General features: G+C 47.2%; 1 protein-coding gene across 1 annotated transcript in view; it reads right to left on the reverse strand.

Moving 5' to 3' along the window:
* LOC144257827 (uncharacterized) overlaps positions 1–14,776 on the reverse strand; it is a 70,309-nt gene that overhangs the window by 23,738 nt on the left and 31,795 nt on the right. The window contains exon 8 of the mRNA XM_077805997.1: positions 14,145–14,634. Within this exon, the coding sequence (XP_077662123.1) occupies positions 14,145–14,634 (490 nt within the window). The remainder of the gene's footprint in view (positions 1–14,144; positions 14,635–14,776) is intronic.

A 14,776-nucleotide genomic window follows, 5' to 3' on the forward strand; every position in this document is an offset into this window, starting at 1 on the left:
AGAAATCAGTGTACAGAGTCAGCGTGAATTCTAAGGGTACGTCTACTGTACGAAATTATTTCAAAATTATTTTATTCGAATTTTCGGAAGTGATTTTATACATTCGGTCTTCTGTGTCCCCACTAAAGCGTGTGCATTTGGTGGAGTGCGTCCACAATACCGAGGCTAACATCGAATGTCGGAGCGGTGCACTGTGAGTAGCTATCCCACAGTTCCCGCAGTCCCTGCCGCCCATTGGAATTCTGGGTTAAGCTCCCAGTGCATGATGGGGCAAAAACATTCTCGCGGGTGTTTCTGGGTGTGCGTCATCAGTCCCTCCCCCCTCCGTGAAAGCTGCGGCAGACAATCGTTTCGCGCCGTTTTGGCGTGCAGACACCATACTGCTTTCAGCAGACAGTGCACTGCTGCTCTCCTGCTACTATGAATCCGCCTCGCATTTCCTCTCATCTTCCTATGTAATCTCTAGTATCTATTCTTCCTCTTCCTCAGCGAACGCTTCCACTGCCAACTCCGCTCGGCCATCGTGAACCAAGCGGCACAGCCGCCCACTCTGCTCTCCCGCTCTTGCTGCACTACCGAGCTTCTCTGTGTTGTCTGTCCTGGGCTCCCACCTCCGTGAAAGCTACAGAAGACAACCATTTCCTGCCTTTTTTCAGCTGTCGTGAACCGAACAGCACCTGTTCCACTGCCACTCTGCTCTCCTACGTTTTGCACCCTTTTTCCAGGATTACCAGGATTACCATAGCCACGGAGCCTGCTCAGATCTCCACTACAGTTTTGACCATTGTAAATACCTCACGCATTATCCAGCAGTATGTGCAGTACCTGCAAAATTGGGCGAGGAAGCGACGACAGAGCGATTACTATACTGATGAGGACATGGACACAGACATTCCTAGAAGCACGGCATGTGGCGATTGGGAGATCATGGTGGCGTTGGGCCAGGTTCATACCATGGAACGCCGATTCTGGGCCCAGGAAACAAGCACAGACAGGTGGGACTGCATAGTGTTGCAAGTCTGGGATGATTCCTAGTGGCTGCAAAACTTTCATATGCGTAGGGCCACTTTCATGGAACTTTGTGACTTGCTGTCCCCTTCCCTGAAGCACAAAGACACCAGAATGAGAGCAGCCCTCACAGCTGAGAAGCGAGTGGCCATAACCCTGTGGAAGCTTGCAATGCCTGACAGCTACCAGTCAGTCGGGAATCGGTTTGGAGTGGGCAAATCTACTGTGGGGGCTGCTGTGCTGCAAGTAGCCAATGCAATCATTGACCAGCTGTTATCAAGGGTATTGTGGATGGCTTTAGTGCACTGGGGTTCCCTAACTGCGGTGGGGCGATAGACGGAACCCATATCCCTATCTTGGCCCTGGAACACAGGGGCAGCCAGTACACAAACCACAAGGGGTACTTTTCCATGGTGCTGCAAGCACTGGTGGATCACAAGGGATGTTTCACCGACATCAAGATGGGATGGCCGGGAAAGGTGCATGACGCTCACATCTTCAGGAACTCTGGTCTGTTTGAACAGCTGCAGGAAGGGACTTACTTCCCAGACCAGAAAATTACTGTTGGGGATGTTGAAATGCCTATAGTTATCCTCGGGGACCCAGCCTACCCCTTAATGCCATGGCTCATGAAGCTATACACATGTACCCCGGACAGTAGTAAGGAGCAGTTCAACTATAGGCTGAGCAAGTGCAGAATGGTGGTAGAATGTGCCCTTGGACATTTGAAAGCACGCTGGCGCAGTTTACTGACTCGATTAGATCTCAGCACAACCAATATTCCAATTGTAATTGCTGCTTGTTGTGTGCTCCACAATATCTGTGAGAGCAAGGGGGAGACATTTATGGCGGGCTGGGAGGTTGAGGCAACTCGTCTGGTGGCCAATTTCGCACAGCCAGACAACAGGGCGATTAGAAGAGCGCAGCAGGGCATGCTGCACATCAGAGAAGCTTTGAAGGCCAGTTTCATGACTGGCCAGGGTATGGTGTGACAGTTGTGTTTGTTTCTTTTAAAGTTACCCACCCCCTATATATATGAAAGGAAATAAAGTCACAATTGTTTAAAAACCGTTCTTTATTATTTGTTGCACAAAACACTGAGAGAAATCAGAAGCTAGATGGGGGGTGGGGGGAATTGGGTTATGGGGGTGGTGGAGGAGGGAAGGACAAGTCCAGAAACGAAATCAAAATTTCGGATATGCCAGCTTTCTGCTGCTTGTGCAATCCTCTGGGGTTGAGTGTGTGGGTCCCTGTAGCCTCCCCCCCACCCCATGTTCTTGAGCGTCTGGGTGAGGAGGCTATGGAACTTGGGGAGGAGGGAGGGCGGTTATACAGGGGCTGCGGCAGCAGTCTGTGGTCTTGCTGCCTTTCCTGCATTAGATCCACCATACAGCGGAGCATGTCAGTTTGCTCCCCCATGAGCTTAACCATAGCATCCTTCCTGCTGTCATCGCGCGTGTCCCTCCTCTCTTCGTATTCATGTAACACTTTACATGACTCGGGAATTGTTTGCCTTCACGCATTCAGCTGGGCCCTATCAGTGCGGGAGGACTGCACTTCTAATCTGGACCAGCCTCTGGGACGGAGTAGATAGGGGCCGCGTTTGCACCTGTGGGAGGAGAAAAAGGGAGGGTAGTATTTTAAAAGATACATTTTAGAGAACAAAGGGGACACTCTTTCTCAGTGAAACAGTAAATTCGTAGTACACAGCACATGTTCTTTCTGTACAAGGTCACATTCTCTACAAGGTCACACTTATACTGAAGTGCCTGCCATTTTGGTATGAGTAAGCCATCGCATGTGGCCAGACAACAGAATTCAGCTTGCAGGCAGCCATGGTAAGCCCTAGGGGCACGTGGGGTTCTGCTTCTTCTGCATTCATTTCAATGCTTTCAAACTGCCAGGCCCCCTTTCCCATAGCAAGCAATGCCTCGTGGGTTTGCCATATAAAAGGAGGGCCTGCGGGCTCTCTGGGATGATTGCTTCACACAACACCCTCCGCCCCGACACTGCGTGGCTCCGATGAGGCTCTGAGCAGGGATGAGCCCTTTAAACTAAACACGAACAGCCCAGCGCAGCTGGGTTCCCCCCACCCCTCACTGCATGGCTCCGATCAAGCTCTCATTCACCAGAAGTGCCTTCCCCAGGGTCATGGTCCGGGAGCCTGCCTTCGGAGTCGGGGGAGGCTATTGGCCCAAGCGTTAAGAATAGTTCCTGGCTAGGGGGGTGTCAAGGTTCCTCCCTCACTCTGAACTCTAAGGTACAGATGTGGGGACCTGCATGAAAACCTCCTAAGCTTACTTTTACCAGCTTAGGTTAAAACTTCCCCAAGGTACAAATTAATTTTATCCTTTGCCCTTGGAATATCCACTGCCACCACCAAACTCTAACTGGGTTTACTGGGAAACGTAGTTTGGACACATCTTTCCCCCCAAAATCCTCCCAACCCTTGCACCCCACTTCCTGGGAAAGGTTTGGTAAAAATCCTCACCAATTTGCATAGGTGACCACAGACCCAAACCCTTGGATCTGAGAACAATGAAAAAGCATTCAGTTTTCTTACAAGAAGACTTTTAATAGAAGTAGAAGTAAATAGAAATAAAGGAATCACCTCTGTAAAATCAGGATGGTAGATACCTTACAGGGTAATTAGACTCAAAACACAGAGAATCCCTCTAGGCAAAACCTTAAGTTACAAAAAAGACACACAGACAGGAATAGTCATTCTATTCAGCACAGTTCTTTTCTCAGCCATTTAAAGAAATCATAATCTAACACATACCTAGCTAGATTACTTACTAAAGTTCTAAGACTCCATTCCTGGTCTATCCCTGGCAAAAGCAGCATACAGACAGCCACAGACCTTTTGTTTCTCTCCCTCCTCCCAGCTTTTGAAAGTATCTTGTCTCCTCATTGGTCATTTTGGTCAGGTGCCAGCGAGGTTACCTTTAGCTTCTTAACCCTTTACAGGTGAGAGGATTTTTTCCTCTGGCCAGGAGGGATTTTAAAGGGGTTTACCCTTCCCTTTATATTATGACAGGGCGAAAACAGATCCCCACTTGCCGTCTGTGCACTGTCCTCCTCCTCTTCTTCCTCCTCCTCCTCCTCTTTGTCCTCCAAAAAGCCATCCTCCTCGCTCAGTGCTACTCTGCCCTTGCAAGTGTCCACGGACAGCGGTGGGGTCACCCCCCATAATTGCATGCAGCTCACGGTAGAAGTGGCATGTATGGGGCTATGACCCAGAGCGCCCGTTCACCTCCCTGGCTTTTTGGTACGCTTGCCTGAGCTCCTTGATTTTTGTACGACACTGCTCTGTGTCCCCCGGAGACTTTAGCGTACGTATTTGCGTTTCTTTTTTTGGAACGTAGTTCTGCCATAGCAGATTCATCTCCCCAACATGCGATGAGATCCAGTACCTCCCGTTCGGACCATGTTGGAGCTCATCTGCAAATCCGGGACTGCGTGGTCTCTTGAGATGGTGGACTCTGCATGGTCGCCTGTGATGGTGGACTGTGCTGATGGTGACGAAACAGGAAATTCAAAAGTTCCCGGGGCTTTTACTGCCTACCTGGCTAGTGCATCAGAGTTGAGAGTGTTGTCCAGAGCAGTCACAAGGGAGCATTCTGGGATAGCTCCCGGAGGCCAATAACGTCGAAGTGCGTCTACAGTACCTGTAACCCGGAACTGTGATCTCGATTTTAGCGCTACTCCACTTGCTGAGGTGGAGTACAGAAGTCGGAATAAAGAGCCCTTTAAATTGAAAAAACTGGTTTGGTCGTGTGGACGGAATCAGTTTTATTTCGAAGTAACTCGGCTAATTCCGAAATAACCGCGTACTGTAGACCAGGCCTAAGTGTGATTTGCTTTATTAACACAAGTACAGCAGTCCGGGAACAGAGGCAAACAGCACACGGGCAATCCCCTCTTCCCGAAATCTCAGCATGCACCAATGCCTGCTTCCCAGGAAGCTACTCTGTGCCAAGAATTGCCTCCGAATACAGAAGCTGCCGTCTGCCACAGCTTCTATCTTAGGACAACTGCATCACTGAATGCAGAACAAGATTGTCTTCCAAAGAGACTGAACAAGAACTCATCAGCCCGTGTAACAAGAAGGGCCACCTGGTGCTGCTCACCATAATAATACTTCCAGAGGGAAGAAGCCAGGAGTTCTTGGACGAGAGGGATGTTCAGCATCCAGAGCCTGTTTCGCCCGGGGCTGCCCTGCTCAGACTGTGAAGCGTATTGACAGTAAAGGGCATAATAATAAGCAAAGATCCCTCAGATGACTCTGCCAAACCATTCTCCACCATAGTACCTGTGCAGAGAGCCCTGAAAATGGTTTCATACCTCTATCTGCATCAGGGGTACATAGGTTCTCCTCTTTCTTCTTCTGGAGGTCACATGCTGCCAATTTTCTTCCCCGTTCTGCACTGCCCACTCTGATTCTTCAGCATGCTTTGCCTGCAATACCAAACACTGACTTCTATCCAGAAAGTCTTCATTTTCTCTGATGCAACGCAGGGTTGATACTTGGGTCACTAGTCCTTTAGCCTTCTCTTCCAATATAGAGACCAGCTTGCACTTCGTACAGACGAAGTCGCTTCTATCCCCTGGGAGAAAGACAAACATGGCCCATGGCACAAACAGGTCACAACAGCTGATCGCTCACTATCCATATTATCTTCCTTCTAAGAGCCTCTTCAGGTGTTGTATTTACTGCTCACAGAAGCCTGAAAGGCAAAAACTCTGTAGGAACTCCCCCCAGGCAAACTCCCTCTGTTTGTTCACCGCTCACTCAGTTCACAACTGGCAGCTTTTTTATAAGTCTGCTGGGTCAAAGCAGTTGCTCCGGCTCAAAGCCTTCCCTCCAATCAACCACTCGAGGCCCACCTGGAACACAGCACTCCCAATTCACACTTTTCAAACAAACTCACACACGGTCAAACAGTCATAGAATCATAGAATATCAGGGTTGGAAGGGACCTCAGGAGGTCATCTCGTCCAACCCCCTGCTCAAAGCAGGACCAATCCCCAACTAAATCATCCCAGCCAGGGCTTTGTCAAGCCTGACCTTAAAAACTTCTAAGGAAGGAGATTCCACCACCTCCCTAGGTAACGCATTCCAGCGTTTCACCACCCTCCTAGTGAAAAAGGTTTTCCTAATATCCAACCTAAATCACCCCCACTGCAACTTGAGACCATTACTCCTTGCTCTGTCATCTTTTACCACTGAGAATAGTCTAGATCCATCCTCTTTGGAACTCCCTTTCAGGTAGTTGAAAGCAGCTATCAAATCCCCCCTCGTTCTTCTCTTCCGTAGATTAAACATCCCCAGTTCCCTCAGCCTCTCCTCATAAGTCATGTGTTCCAGTCCCCTAATCCTTTTTGTTGCCCTCCGCTGGACTCTTTCCAATTTTTCCACATCGTTCTTGTAGTGTGGGGCCCAAAACTGGACACAGTACTCCAGATGAGGCCTCACCAGTGTCGAATAGAGGGGAACGATCACGTCCCTCGATCTGCTGGCAGTGCCCCTACTTATACATTCCAAAATGCTATTGGTCTTCTTGGCAACAAGGGCACACTGTTGACTCATATCCAGCTTCTCGTCCACTGTAACCCCTAGGTCCTTTTCTGCAGAACTGCTGCCTAGCCATTCGGTCCCTAGACTGTAGCGGTTCATGGGATTCTTCCATCCTAAGTGCAGGACTCTGCACTTGTCCTTGTACCTCATCAGATTTCTTTTGGCCCAATCCTCCAATTTGTCTAGGTCCCTCTGTATCCTATCCCTACCCTCCAGCGTATCTACCTCTCCTCCCAGTTTAGTGTCATCTGCAAACTTGCTGAGGGTGCGATCCACACCATCCTCCAGATCATTTATGAAGATATTGAACAAAATCGGCCCCAGGACCGACCCTTGGGGCACTCCACTTGATACTGGCTGCCAACTGGACATGGAGCCATTGATCACTACCCGTTGAGCCCGACAATCTAGCCAGCTTTCTATCCACCTTATAGTCGCTGCAACTAGCACCAGTCAAACAAATGGTCACAGCAGACAGACACTCAGATATTCACCCCACCATCTCACAACACAGCACCCCCAAGGCAGCACTCACAGTAGCTCTTCTCAGACGGTTCCCAGACAAACTCCCTCTGGTTGCCTCTCCTGCCCCAAATCACAAAATCTCTGGGGCCTTTGAAAATCCGAAAAGCTCCGGGGCCTCAAAAAATCTGAGATATTGCAAAAACTCGGGGGACTCTGAAAATCCCCGAAATCCAGGGCCTAAAAATATACCAAAACTCCCAAAAGCTCTGGGTCCTCTGAAAATACTAAAAGCTCCACAGCAGGGACTCCAAAAATAAAAAAAATCCCAAATGCTCTGGGATTTCTGAAAATCCCCCAAACCCCAAAATCTCCATGGGCATCCAAAAATCCTAAAAGCTCCATGCCCTTTGAAAATCGCCAGAGCACTAGGGCACCTAAAAATCCCAAAATCCAAAAAGCTCTGGAGCTCCAAAAATCCCTCAGATCCCAGAAACTCTCCAACCTCCAAAAATCCCTAAAATACCAAAAGCTGCAGAGGCCTCCGAAAAATGAAAGAATCCCTGAAGTCTGGGTGTGATGTTCTCCTGGTGTTATCTGGACCAGTGATCTGCTAGGGCACTCTAATCCTCGACTCTGGGAGCCAGCTTCACCCTGCTCTGCTGTGATAACCCCCACTCCTGGGCTGTTGACACACAGCCTCTGGCATGTAAGCTGCTCCTTGGATTGTGCAACCAAATGACACTAGCCAATATCTCCAGTCTCAGACACAACCCTAGGAACCTCTGTTTTGCAGTATCCAGGTGTGCCCACTGGATGTTGCAAGCTTATATGAGTTTGTCAATTTAACAAAAAAATTGATATGTACCAGGCTTGTTATCCCAATGGGAATCTCTGACATGCTTAAAACCAAACACACTGCTTCAGGTAGAATAAACAAACAAATTTATTAACTATAAAAGATAGATTTTAAGTGATTATAAGTCAAAGCACAAGAAGTCGGGTTTGGTCAAATGAAATAAAAGCAAAATGCATTTTAAGCTGATCTTAACACTTTCAGTTCCCTTACAAACTTAGATGCTTCTCACCATAGGCTGGCTGGTTGCCCTTCAGCCAGGCTCTCCCCTTTGATCAGTGCTTCAGTCACTTGGTGGTGATGTCTGTAGATGGAGGTAGACGAGAGAGCCAGCATGGCAAACACTCTCCCTTTTATCACGTTCTTTCGTCCCTCTTGGATTCCCGCCCCCCCCTTCAGGGTCAGGTGAGCATTACCTCTTCGTAGTCCCTGACTGACCAAGGGAAGGGGGGTGACTCACTCGAGAGTCCAACAAATCCTTTGTTGCTGCCTGGGCCAGTGTCCTTTGTTCCTGTGAAGCTGGGCTGGGTTTGTCCCATACATGCCCTGATGAGGTGTGAACTACCCCTCTGCTCCTGGAGAGTTTTGCCTGGGCTTGTTTTAAGCCATGAGGACACATTTTCAGCCTCATAACTATATACATGAAATTATAACCTATAACAACAATTCTTAGTGCATCATGAGTGTTCCGAAGAAACCCAACATGACAAACTTTGCATTGGATACCATACGATCATATTATAAGGATGAACATGGAGGTGCAGGGTGTTCCCCTGAGATACAGAGTGTCACACCGGGCCCTCCAAAAAGCCGCAAAATCCCAAAACATCCCAGGCCTCAAAAAATCTCAAAACTTCCAGTTCCTCCAAAAATCCAGACCACGAAAAGTCCCAAAAATATCAAAAACTTCTTGGCATCCATAAATCCCAAAATCCCCAGGGCCTAAGAAAATTCCCAAAATCTCAAGTTCCTTGCGGCTAGAAAATAAAATATAAAATAAAAATCCCAAAAGTTCCAGGGCCTCAGAAAATCCCCCAAATCCCAAAAACTTGGAGTCCTCCAAAACCCCCAAAGCCCTGAGACCTTGAAATATCAAGAAAAAAATCACCAAAACTCCACGGTCTCTGAAAATGCCCCAAAATCACCAAAACTCTGGGACGTACAAAAAATGCAAAATTTCCCAAATCTCCAGGGCCTACAGAAATCCCCCAAATCCCTAAAGCTCCAGGGCCTTTGCTGCAGGGCCTGTGAAAATCCCCCAAACTCTGGGGCTTCCAAAAATCACAAAGGCTCAGGGGCCTCTGACCATCCCATCAGATAAAGGGCCTCCAAACATTCCAAAAGCTCTGGGGCCGCCAAAAAATCCCCAAATCTCAAGAAAACAATATATCGAGTTAGTTTGACAGGATCTATTCTCCATAAAGCCATGTTGACCTGTGTTAATTACATTACCCTCCTTTAATTCTTAGCTGATCAAATCTCATATCAGCTACTCCATTATCTTGCCCAGGATCGATGTCACGGTGTCAGGCCTATGAGGACCTGGGTTGTCCCATTTACCCTTTTTTAGCTTCCTTCCAATCTTCCAGAGCTTCCTCAAGGCTTCAAGACTATCAATGTGCTGCTGATCTAGTGTACTATTGGCTGCTGTGAGAGGAAGGGGCATCACTGTGGGGGGGAGGGAACATGGGTGCTGTCAGGGAGAGAGGCTGTGGGGGAGGGGTATGCTGGGTGTCACTGTGAGGGGAGGGGCTGTGAGGAGGAGAGGCTATGGAGTGTGACTGTGAGGAGGTGGCCCCATGGGGAAGTCACTGTGGAGAGGGTCTGTGAGGGGGAGGGGACGTGCGGGTGTCACTGTGAGGGGAGGGGCTGTGAGGAGGAGAGGCTATGGAGTGTGACTGTGAGGAGGTGCCCCATGGGGAAGTCACTGTGGAGAGGGTCTGTGAGGGGGAGGGGACGTGCGGGTGTCACTGTGAGGGGGAGGGGAGATGCATTGTTAGTGATGGGAAAAGTACAGAGAAGGGCAAGAAAAATGATGGCGGGTATAGAACAACTTCCACCTGAGGACAGATTAAAAAGACTGGAACTGGTTATCTTAGAAAAGAGACAATTAAGGGGGCATGTGCTAGAGGTCTATAAAGTCAGGAATGGTGTGGAGAAAATGAACAGGGCAGTGTTATTTATGCCTTCAAATAACACAAGGACAAAGGGTCACCAATGAAATGAATAGGTAGCAGATTTAAACCTAACATAAGCAAGTACTCCTTCACGCCACACACAGTCAACCTGTGGAACTCATTGCCAAGGGATGTTGTGAAGGCCAAAATTATAAGGGGTTGTCTACACTGCTGCTTAAGTCTATGTAAATTATGTTGCTCAGGGTTGTGAAAAAGCCACCCCCTGAGCGACGTAACTTACATCAACTTGAAGCAGTGTCTACACCAATCTATGTTGGTGGGAGACACTCTCCCGATGATACAGTTTCCACCTCTCATTGAGGTGAAGTGCTTATCCCGACGGGAAAGCGCTCTTCACCAGACACACTGCAGCAATGCTGCTGCGCGGATATAGTATGGTAGCATAGACTAGCCCTAAGTGCATTCAAAAAAGAATTAGAGAAGTTCATGGAGGATCCGTCCATCAATGGCTATTAGCCAAGATGGGCAGGGATGCAACCCCTGCTTTGGGTGTCCCTAAACTACTGACTGGTGCTCTATCCTGGATTCTCAGATGTCTGTGAGTGTAGAGAGAGAGAAAGAGTCACACACACACACACATATACAAATTTGCATTTATAATCACTGGAGTCTTGGCACAATGCCCAGCTGATTACACAAAACAAAACAAACAAAAGAACCCTGTTAAATCTGTTGAAAAATAAGAGTTGGTCTAGTTCGCACAATCCGTGCACACACAACTAATCCCACTGATTTCAAAGACTAAAGTCTGAAGGATTGGGCCTAGTAGCAATGCTTTCTACACCTAGGGCATGAAACTATGTTTGTAACATTGTTTGGATGTAACAATTTATTTGAGAATTGAACAAACCAATTTAGTTTAATACCAGGTGCATGTTGTATTCTGAAGCGGTCTATAAAAAATAATTATTAGGTTTGTTGAAAAAAGGTAACAAAGTGAACAAATGATGAGGTAAAAATGGAGAATTGTGGTTAACAAAAAACCCTAAACAAACAAAACACAATAAAATATATTAAACATACATGTTTTCTTCCAGTACATGAAACATGCAGCACAGCACCCGGTAATACTTTTTTTTCACTCAGTGGGGCTAATTTTTATTCTTATATTCAAATTCTGTTTGTATTCCTGCTAATTCTGAAAATACACTATGCTACTGTATAAATTAGCATAAGAACACAATCATTTCACTTTCAGTGGTGCTTCTGTATTCTCTGAGGAGAAAGCTCTAACTCATCATCATACATGAAGAGGTTCTCATATTTACATATGGTCTATCACATGTTCTGTCTAGTTTAAGGAACGTGGGGAGGTGGACCCAAAATTCTTTAATCCGGACCTGCCTGGGCCACAACTGTTTTGGGAACCAAATATTTTGCCTAGTTCCAAGTCACTTACTGGGAAATTCTCTCCCCAGATCATCTGACACGATATTGACCCAACCAACTTAACAACAGTGTGATCATATCCAATTACTTCAGCTGGTTGCACCATTTGTGGTGTACTGTTGTTCACCATTTCAATATGGAGATTTAAAATACACTACTAGTTCCTCGGTAGCATGCCCAATAAATTGGAGTATTCTCTCCCGGTGACTGAAATAATTTCCTCTATGTCATCATGGAGGGATGGGAAAACCCACAAGACTATTTTAGCAAATGGTAATCTGTTTCAAAATCTAATCCACATTGTCCAACAAAATATCCAATCACGTGACCAAACGGCATTCAGGAAAGAGAAAAATCCACAATGCAGAGAAACTTACCAACAGGAGAGTGGGTTTGTGCGGGGGGTGGGGAGAAAACCTGGATTTGTGCTGGAAATGGCCCAACTTGATTATCATACGCATTGTAAGGAGAGTGATCACTTTAGATAAGCTATTACCAGCAGGAGAGTGGGGTGGGGGGAAGAGAAAACCTTTTGTAGTGGTAAACACCCATTTTTTCATGGTTTGTGTGTATAAAAAGATCTTTTGTACTTTCCACAGTATGCATCCGATGAAGTGAGCTGTAGCTCACGAAAGCTTATGCTCAAATAAATTGGTTAGTCTCTAAGGTGCCACAAGTACTCCTTTTCTTTTTGCGAATTCCAGTGTAATAACCTCCTCTCGAATTTCATAGTGTATATCTAATGATTCAAAAGTCAGGAGGACAAATTCTCCCATTGCGTTCTCCTATGATCCATACAAACCTGCTTTACTCAACATCACCTCATTATTATTTTCAAAAGTTTTAGCATCCTTGAAATGGGGAAAAACAGGCAGCCTTTCCATCCGCTCAGCAGGAAAAAGCCCCAAAGTCACTTTTTCAAGAACTGGAAACTGGGATTTAAGATCAGAACGATCACACTGGCTTTGGAATCCACTCAAATTTCCCCTCTACGTCTGTGACACTTTAATCTCCAGTCCTTACAAGTATGTGATTCCTAAGCACGGAGAGCGAAGAACAATGTGCACATGACACTTTGGGAGGTGGAGGGACAGAATAAATTCTAAAGCCGGAGTGGTGAGGGAGTATCATGGTGCTGATGGGGAAGGAAAGAATCCCTCCAATTCACCCTGTCTCCTTTGTGTATCACAGGCAGAAATGACACTATTTTTTTTCTCCCTGCACCTTCTCTTTGTTATAAATATATTTTAAATGAGAAAAATGGTACAAAAATAACAACTTTTGTGCACTACCTGGAGAAAGTGAGAATAACAAGGAGTGAGACAATCTGTCCACAAAGGGTGAACTCAGTTACTCTGACAATCACTCTGCTAGTGGGGGAACAATAATACTCCTGGGGGAATTCTGCGCCACTGTGCAATGCAGAATTTTGCAGAAATCAATGTTTTTTGCACATAATTTCCTTTCCCTTGCAGAGAAATGGGCTGCAATGCTGCTGGCCACCAGCAGGGGCCACTGGACCCGGCTGAGCCCTGATTGCAGATAGACGACACTGTGGGGGTGGGGACGACGGGGGAGAGAGTAGAGAGTTTCCGGCAGCTGCAGTTCACCACACGCCCAAGGGAAGGAGAGGGTGGTGTGCAGGAAACTCCATACAAGCCTGGGACCCAGCAACAGGCTGTTTCTCCCTGTGGATCTCTGGCCAGTAGGGGGCTGGTGTCTGGGCTGGGAGGGCCACAGCTGGGCTCTGAGTGGTAGGGGGATGGGTGCCTGGACTAGGGGGGCCACGACTGGACTCTGGAGAGAGAGGGGATGGGTGTCTGGGCTGGGAGGGCCTGTGGCTGGACTCGGGCGGGAGGGGGGGGGGGTTGTGGGTGCCTGGCCCCCCCTGGCTGGGCTCTGGGTAGTACAGGCAGAGAAACTGGAACCAGGTTGTCATAGGGGTTTCTTTAATTCTCTGCTCCTGGGGGAAATTTTGTGTGTGTCTGTATTGTTACACTCATACTTGCTGACAGGTATTTTGAAATAAGTTACCAAAATAATTGAAACTGGCATGATCATGTAGTGTTATTTTGACAAATAAAATTTGCAGCATTTTCAAATATTGTGTGCAGAATTTTTATTTTTTTGGCACAGAATTCCCGCAGGAGTAAATATAAATGTGATGCTTAGGGTTGTCTGAACTAGGAAGAGTGATGGAGGTTAGGTCAGCTTAAGGAGAAATGTGCTAGCTAACCCCAACCACTTTACCAGAGCTGCTAACTCCATGGAAAACCCTCATAGAGACAAGGTCCAAGTAGATTTTACCTATATGTAGCTAGTTGAGGTCACCCCTCTCTCCCTATCTGGGACTGATGGACATTCTTGTCAGGAGGGGCACACACTCCCATGACTTATACAGTGAAGCTACATATAAAGGAATTGATAGAAAGCACGATGGGCTTCACCCCAAAGAAGGGTGAGAGGCAAAAGCAGGCAACTCACCTGTGGGAGCTGTGGGACCACAGTGAAGCAAATGGTGCAAACAGCTTTAAAGCTCACTATTGGAAAATAGCAAATGTATTATAAAAAAAAAACCTTCGGCCAGCCGTAGCCAAACTATTTATGGGGTTACTCTCCCTTGTGGATCCTCTGATGTGTAATAAGGTGCGAATTCTGATTGAAACTTTTCCCACACACTGAGCATTTAAAGGGTCTGTCTCCCGTGTGGATTGTCTCATGTCTAATAAGGTCTGAGCTCCGAGTGAAGCTTTTCCCGCACTCCGAGCATCTGTAGGGTCTCTCCCCAATGTGGGTTCTCTGATGCTGAGTAAGGTTTGAGCTGTCAGTGAAGCTTTTCCCACAGTCAGCACAAGTAAAAGGTCTACTTCCCGTGTGGATTCTAAAATGTGTAATAAGGTTTGAGTTCCGATTGAAGCTTTTCCCGCACTCAGAACATGTAAAGGGTCTATTTCCTGTGTGGATTGTCTGATGTGCAATAAGGTTTGAGCTCACGCTGAAACTTTTCCCACACTCGGAGCATTTAAAGGGTCTCTGTCCTGTGTGGAGTCTCCGATGTCTACTAAGATGCGATTTCCGATTGAAGCTTTTCCCGCAATCGCAGCATCTATAGGGTGTCTTGCCCATATGGATTCTCTGATGTGTACTAAGAGCTGAGCAGCTACTGAAGGTTTTCCCACACTCAGTGCAGGTGTTCTTTCTCTCTCCTGTGGGGATTCTCTGCTGGGCTGCGGTTTCCTGGAGGTCCTTGCCACTTCCCCGACAATCCCACGGCTGATTTCC

This window comes from Eretmochelys imbricata, chromosome 27 (genome assembly GCF_965152235.1).
Source record: "Eretmochelys imbricata isolate rEreImb1 chromosome 27, rEreImb1.hap1, whole genome shotgun sequence".
In the NCBI taxonomy this organism is placed as follows: Eukaryota; Metazoa; Chordata; order Testudines; family Cheloniidae; genus Eretmochelys; species Eretmochelys imbricata.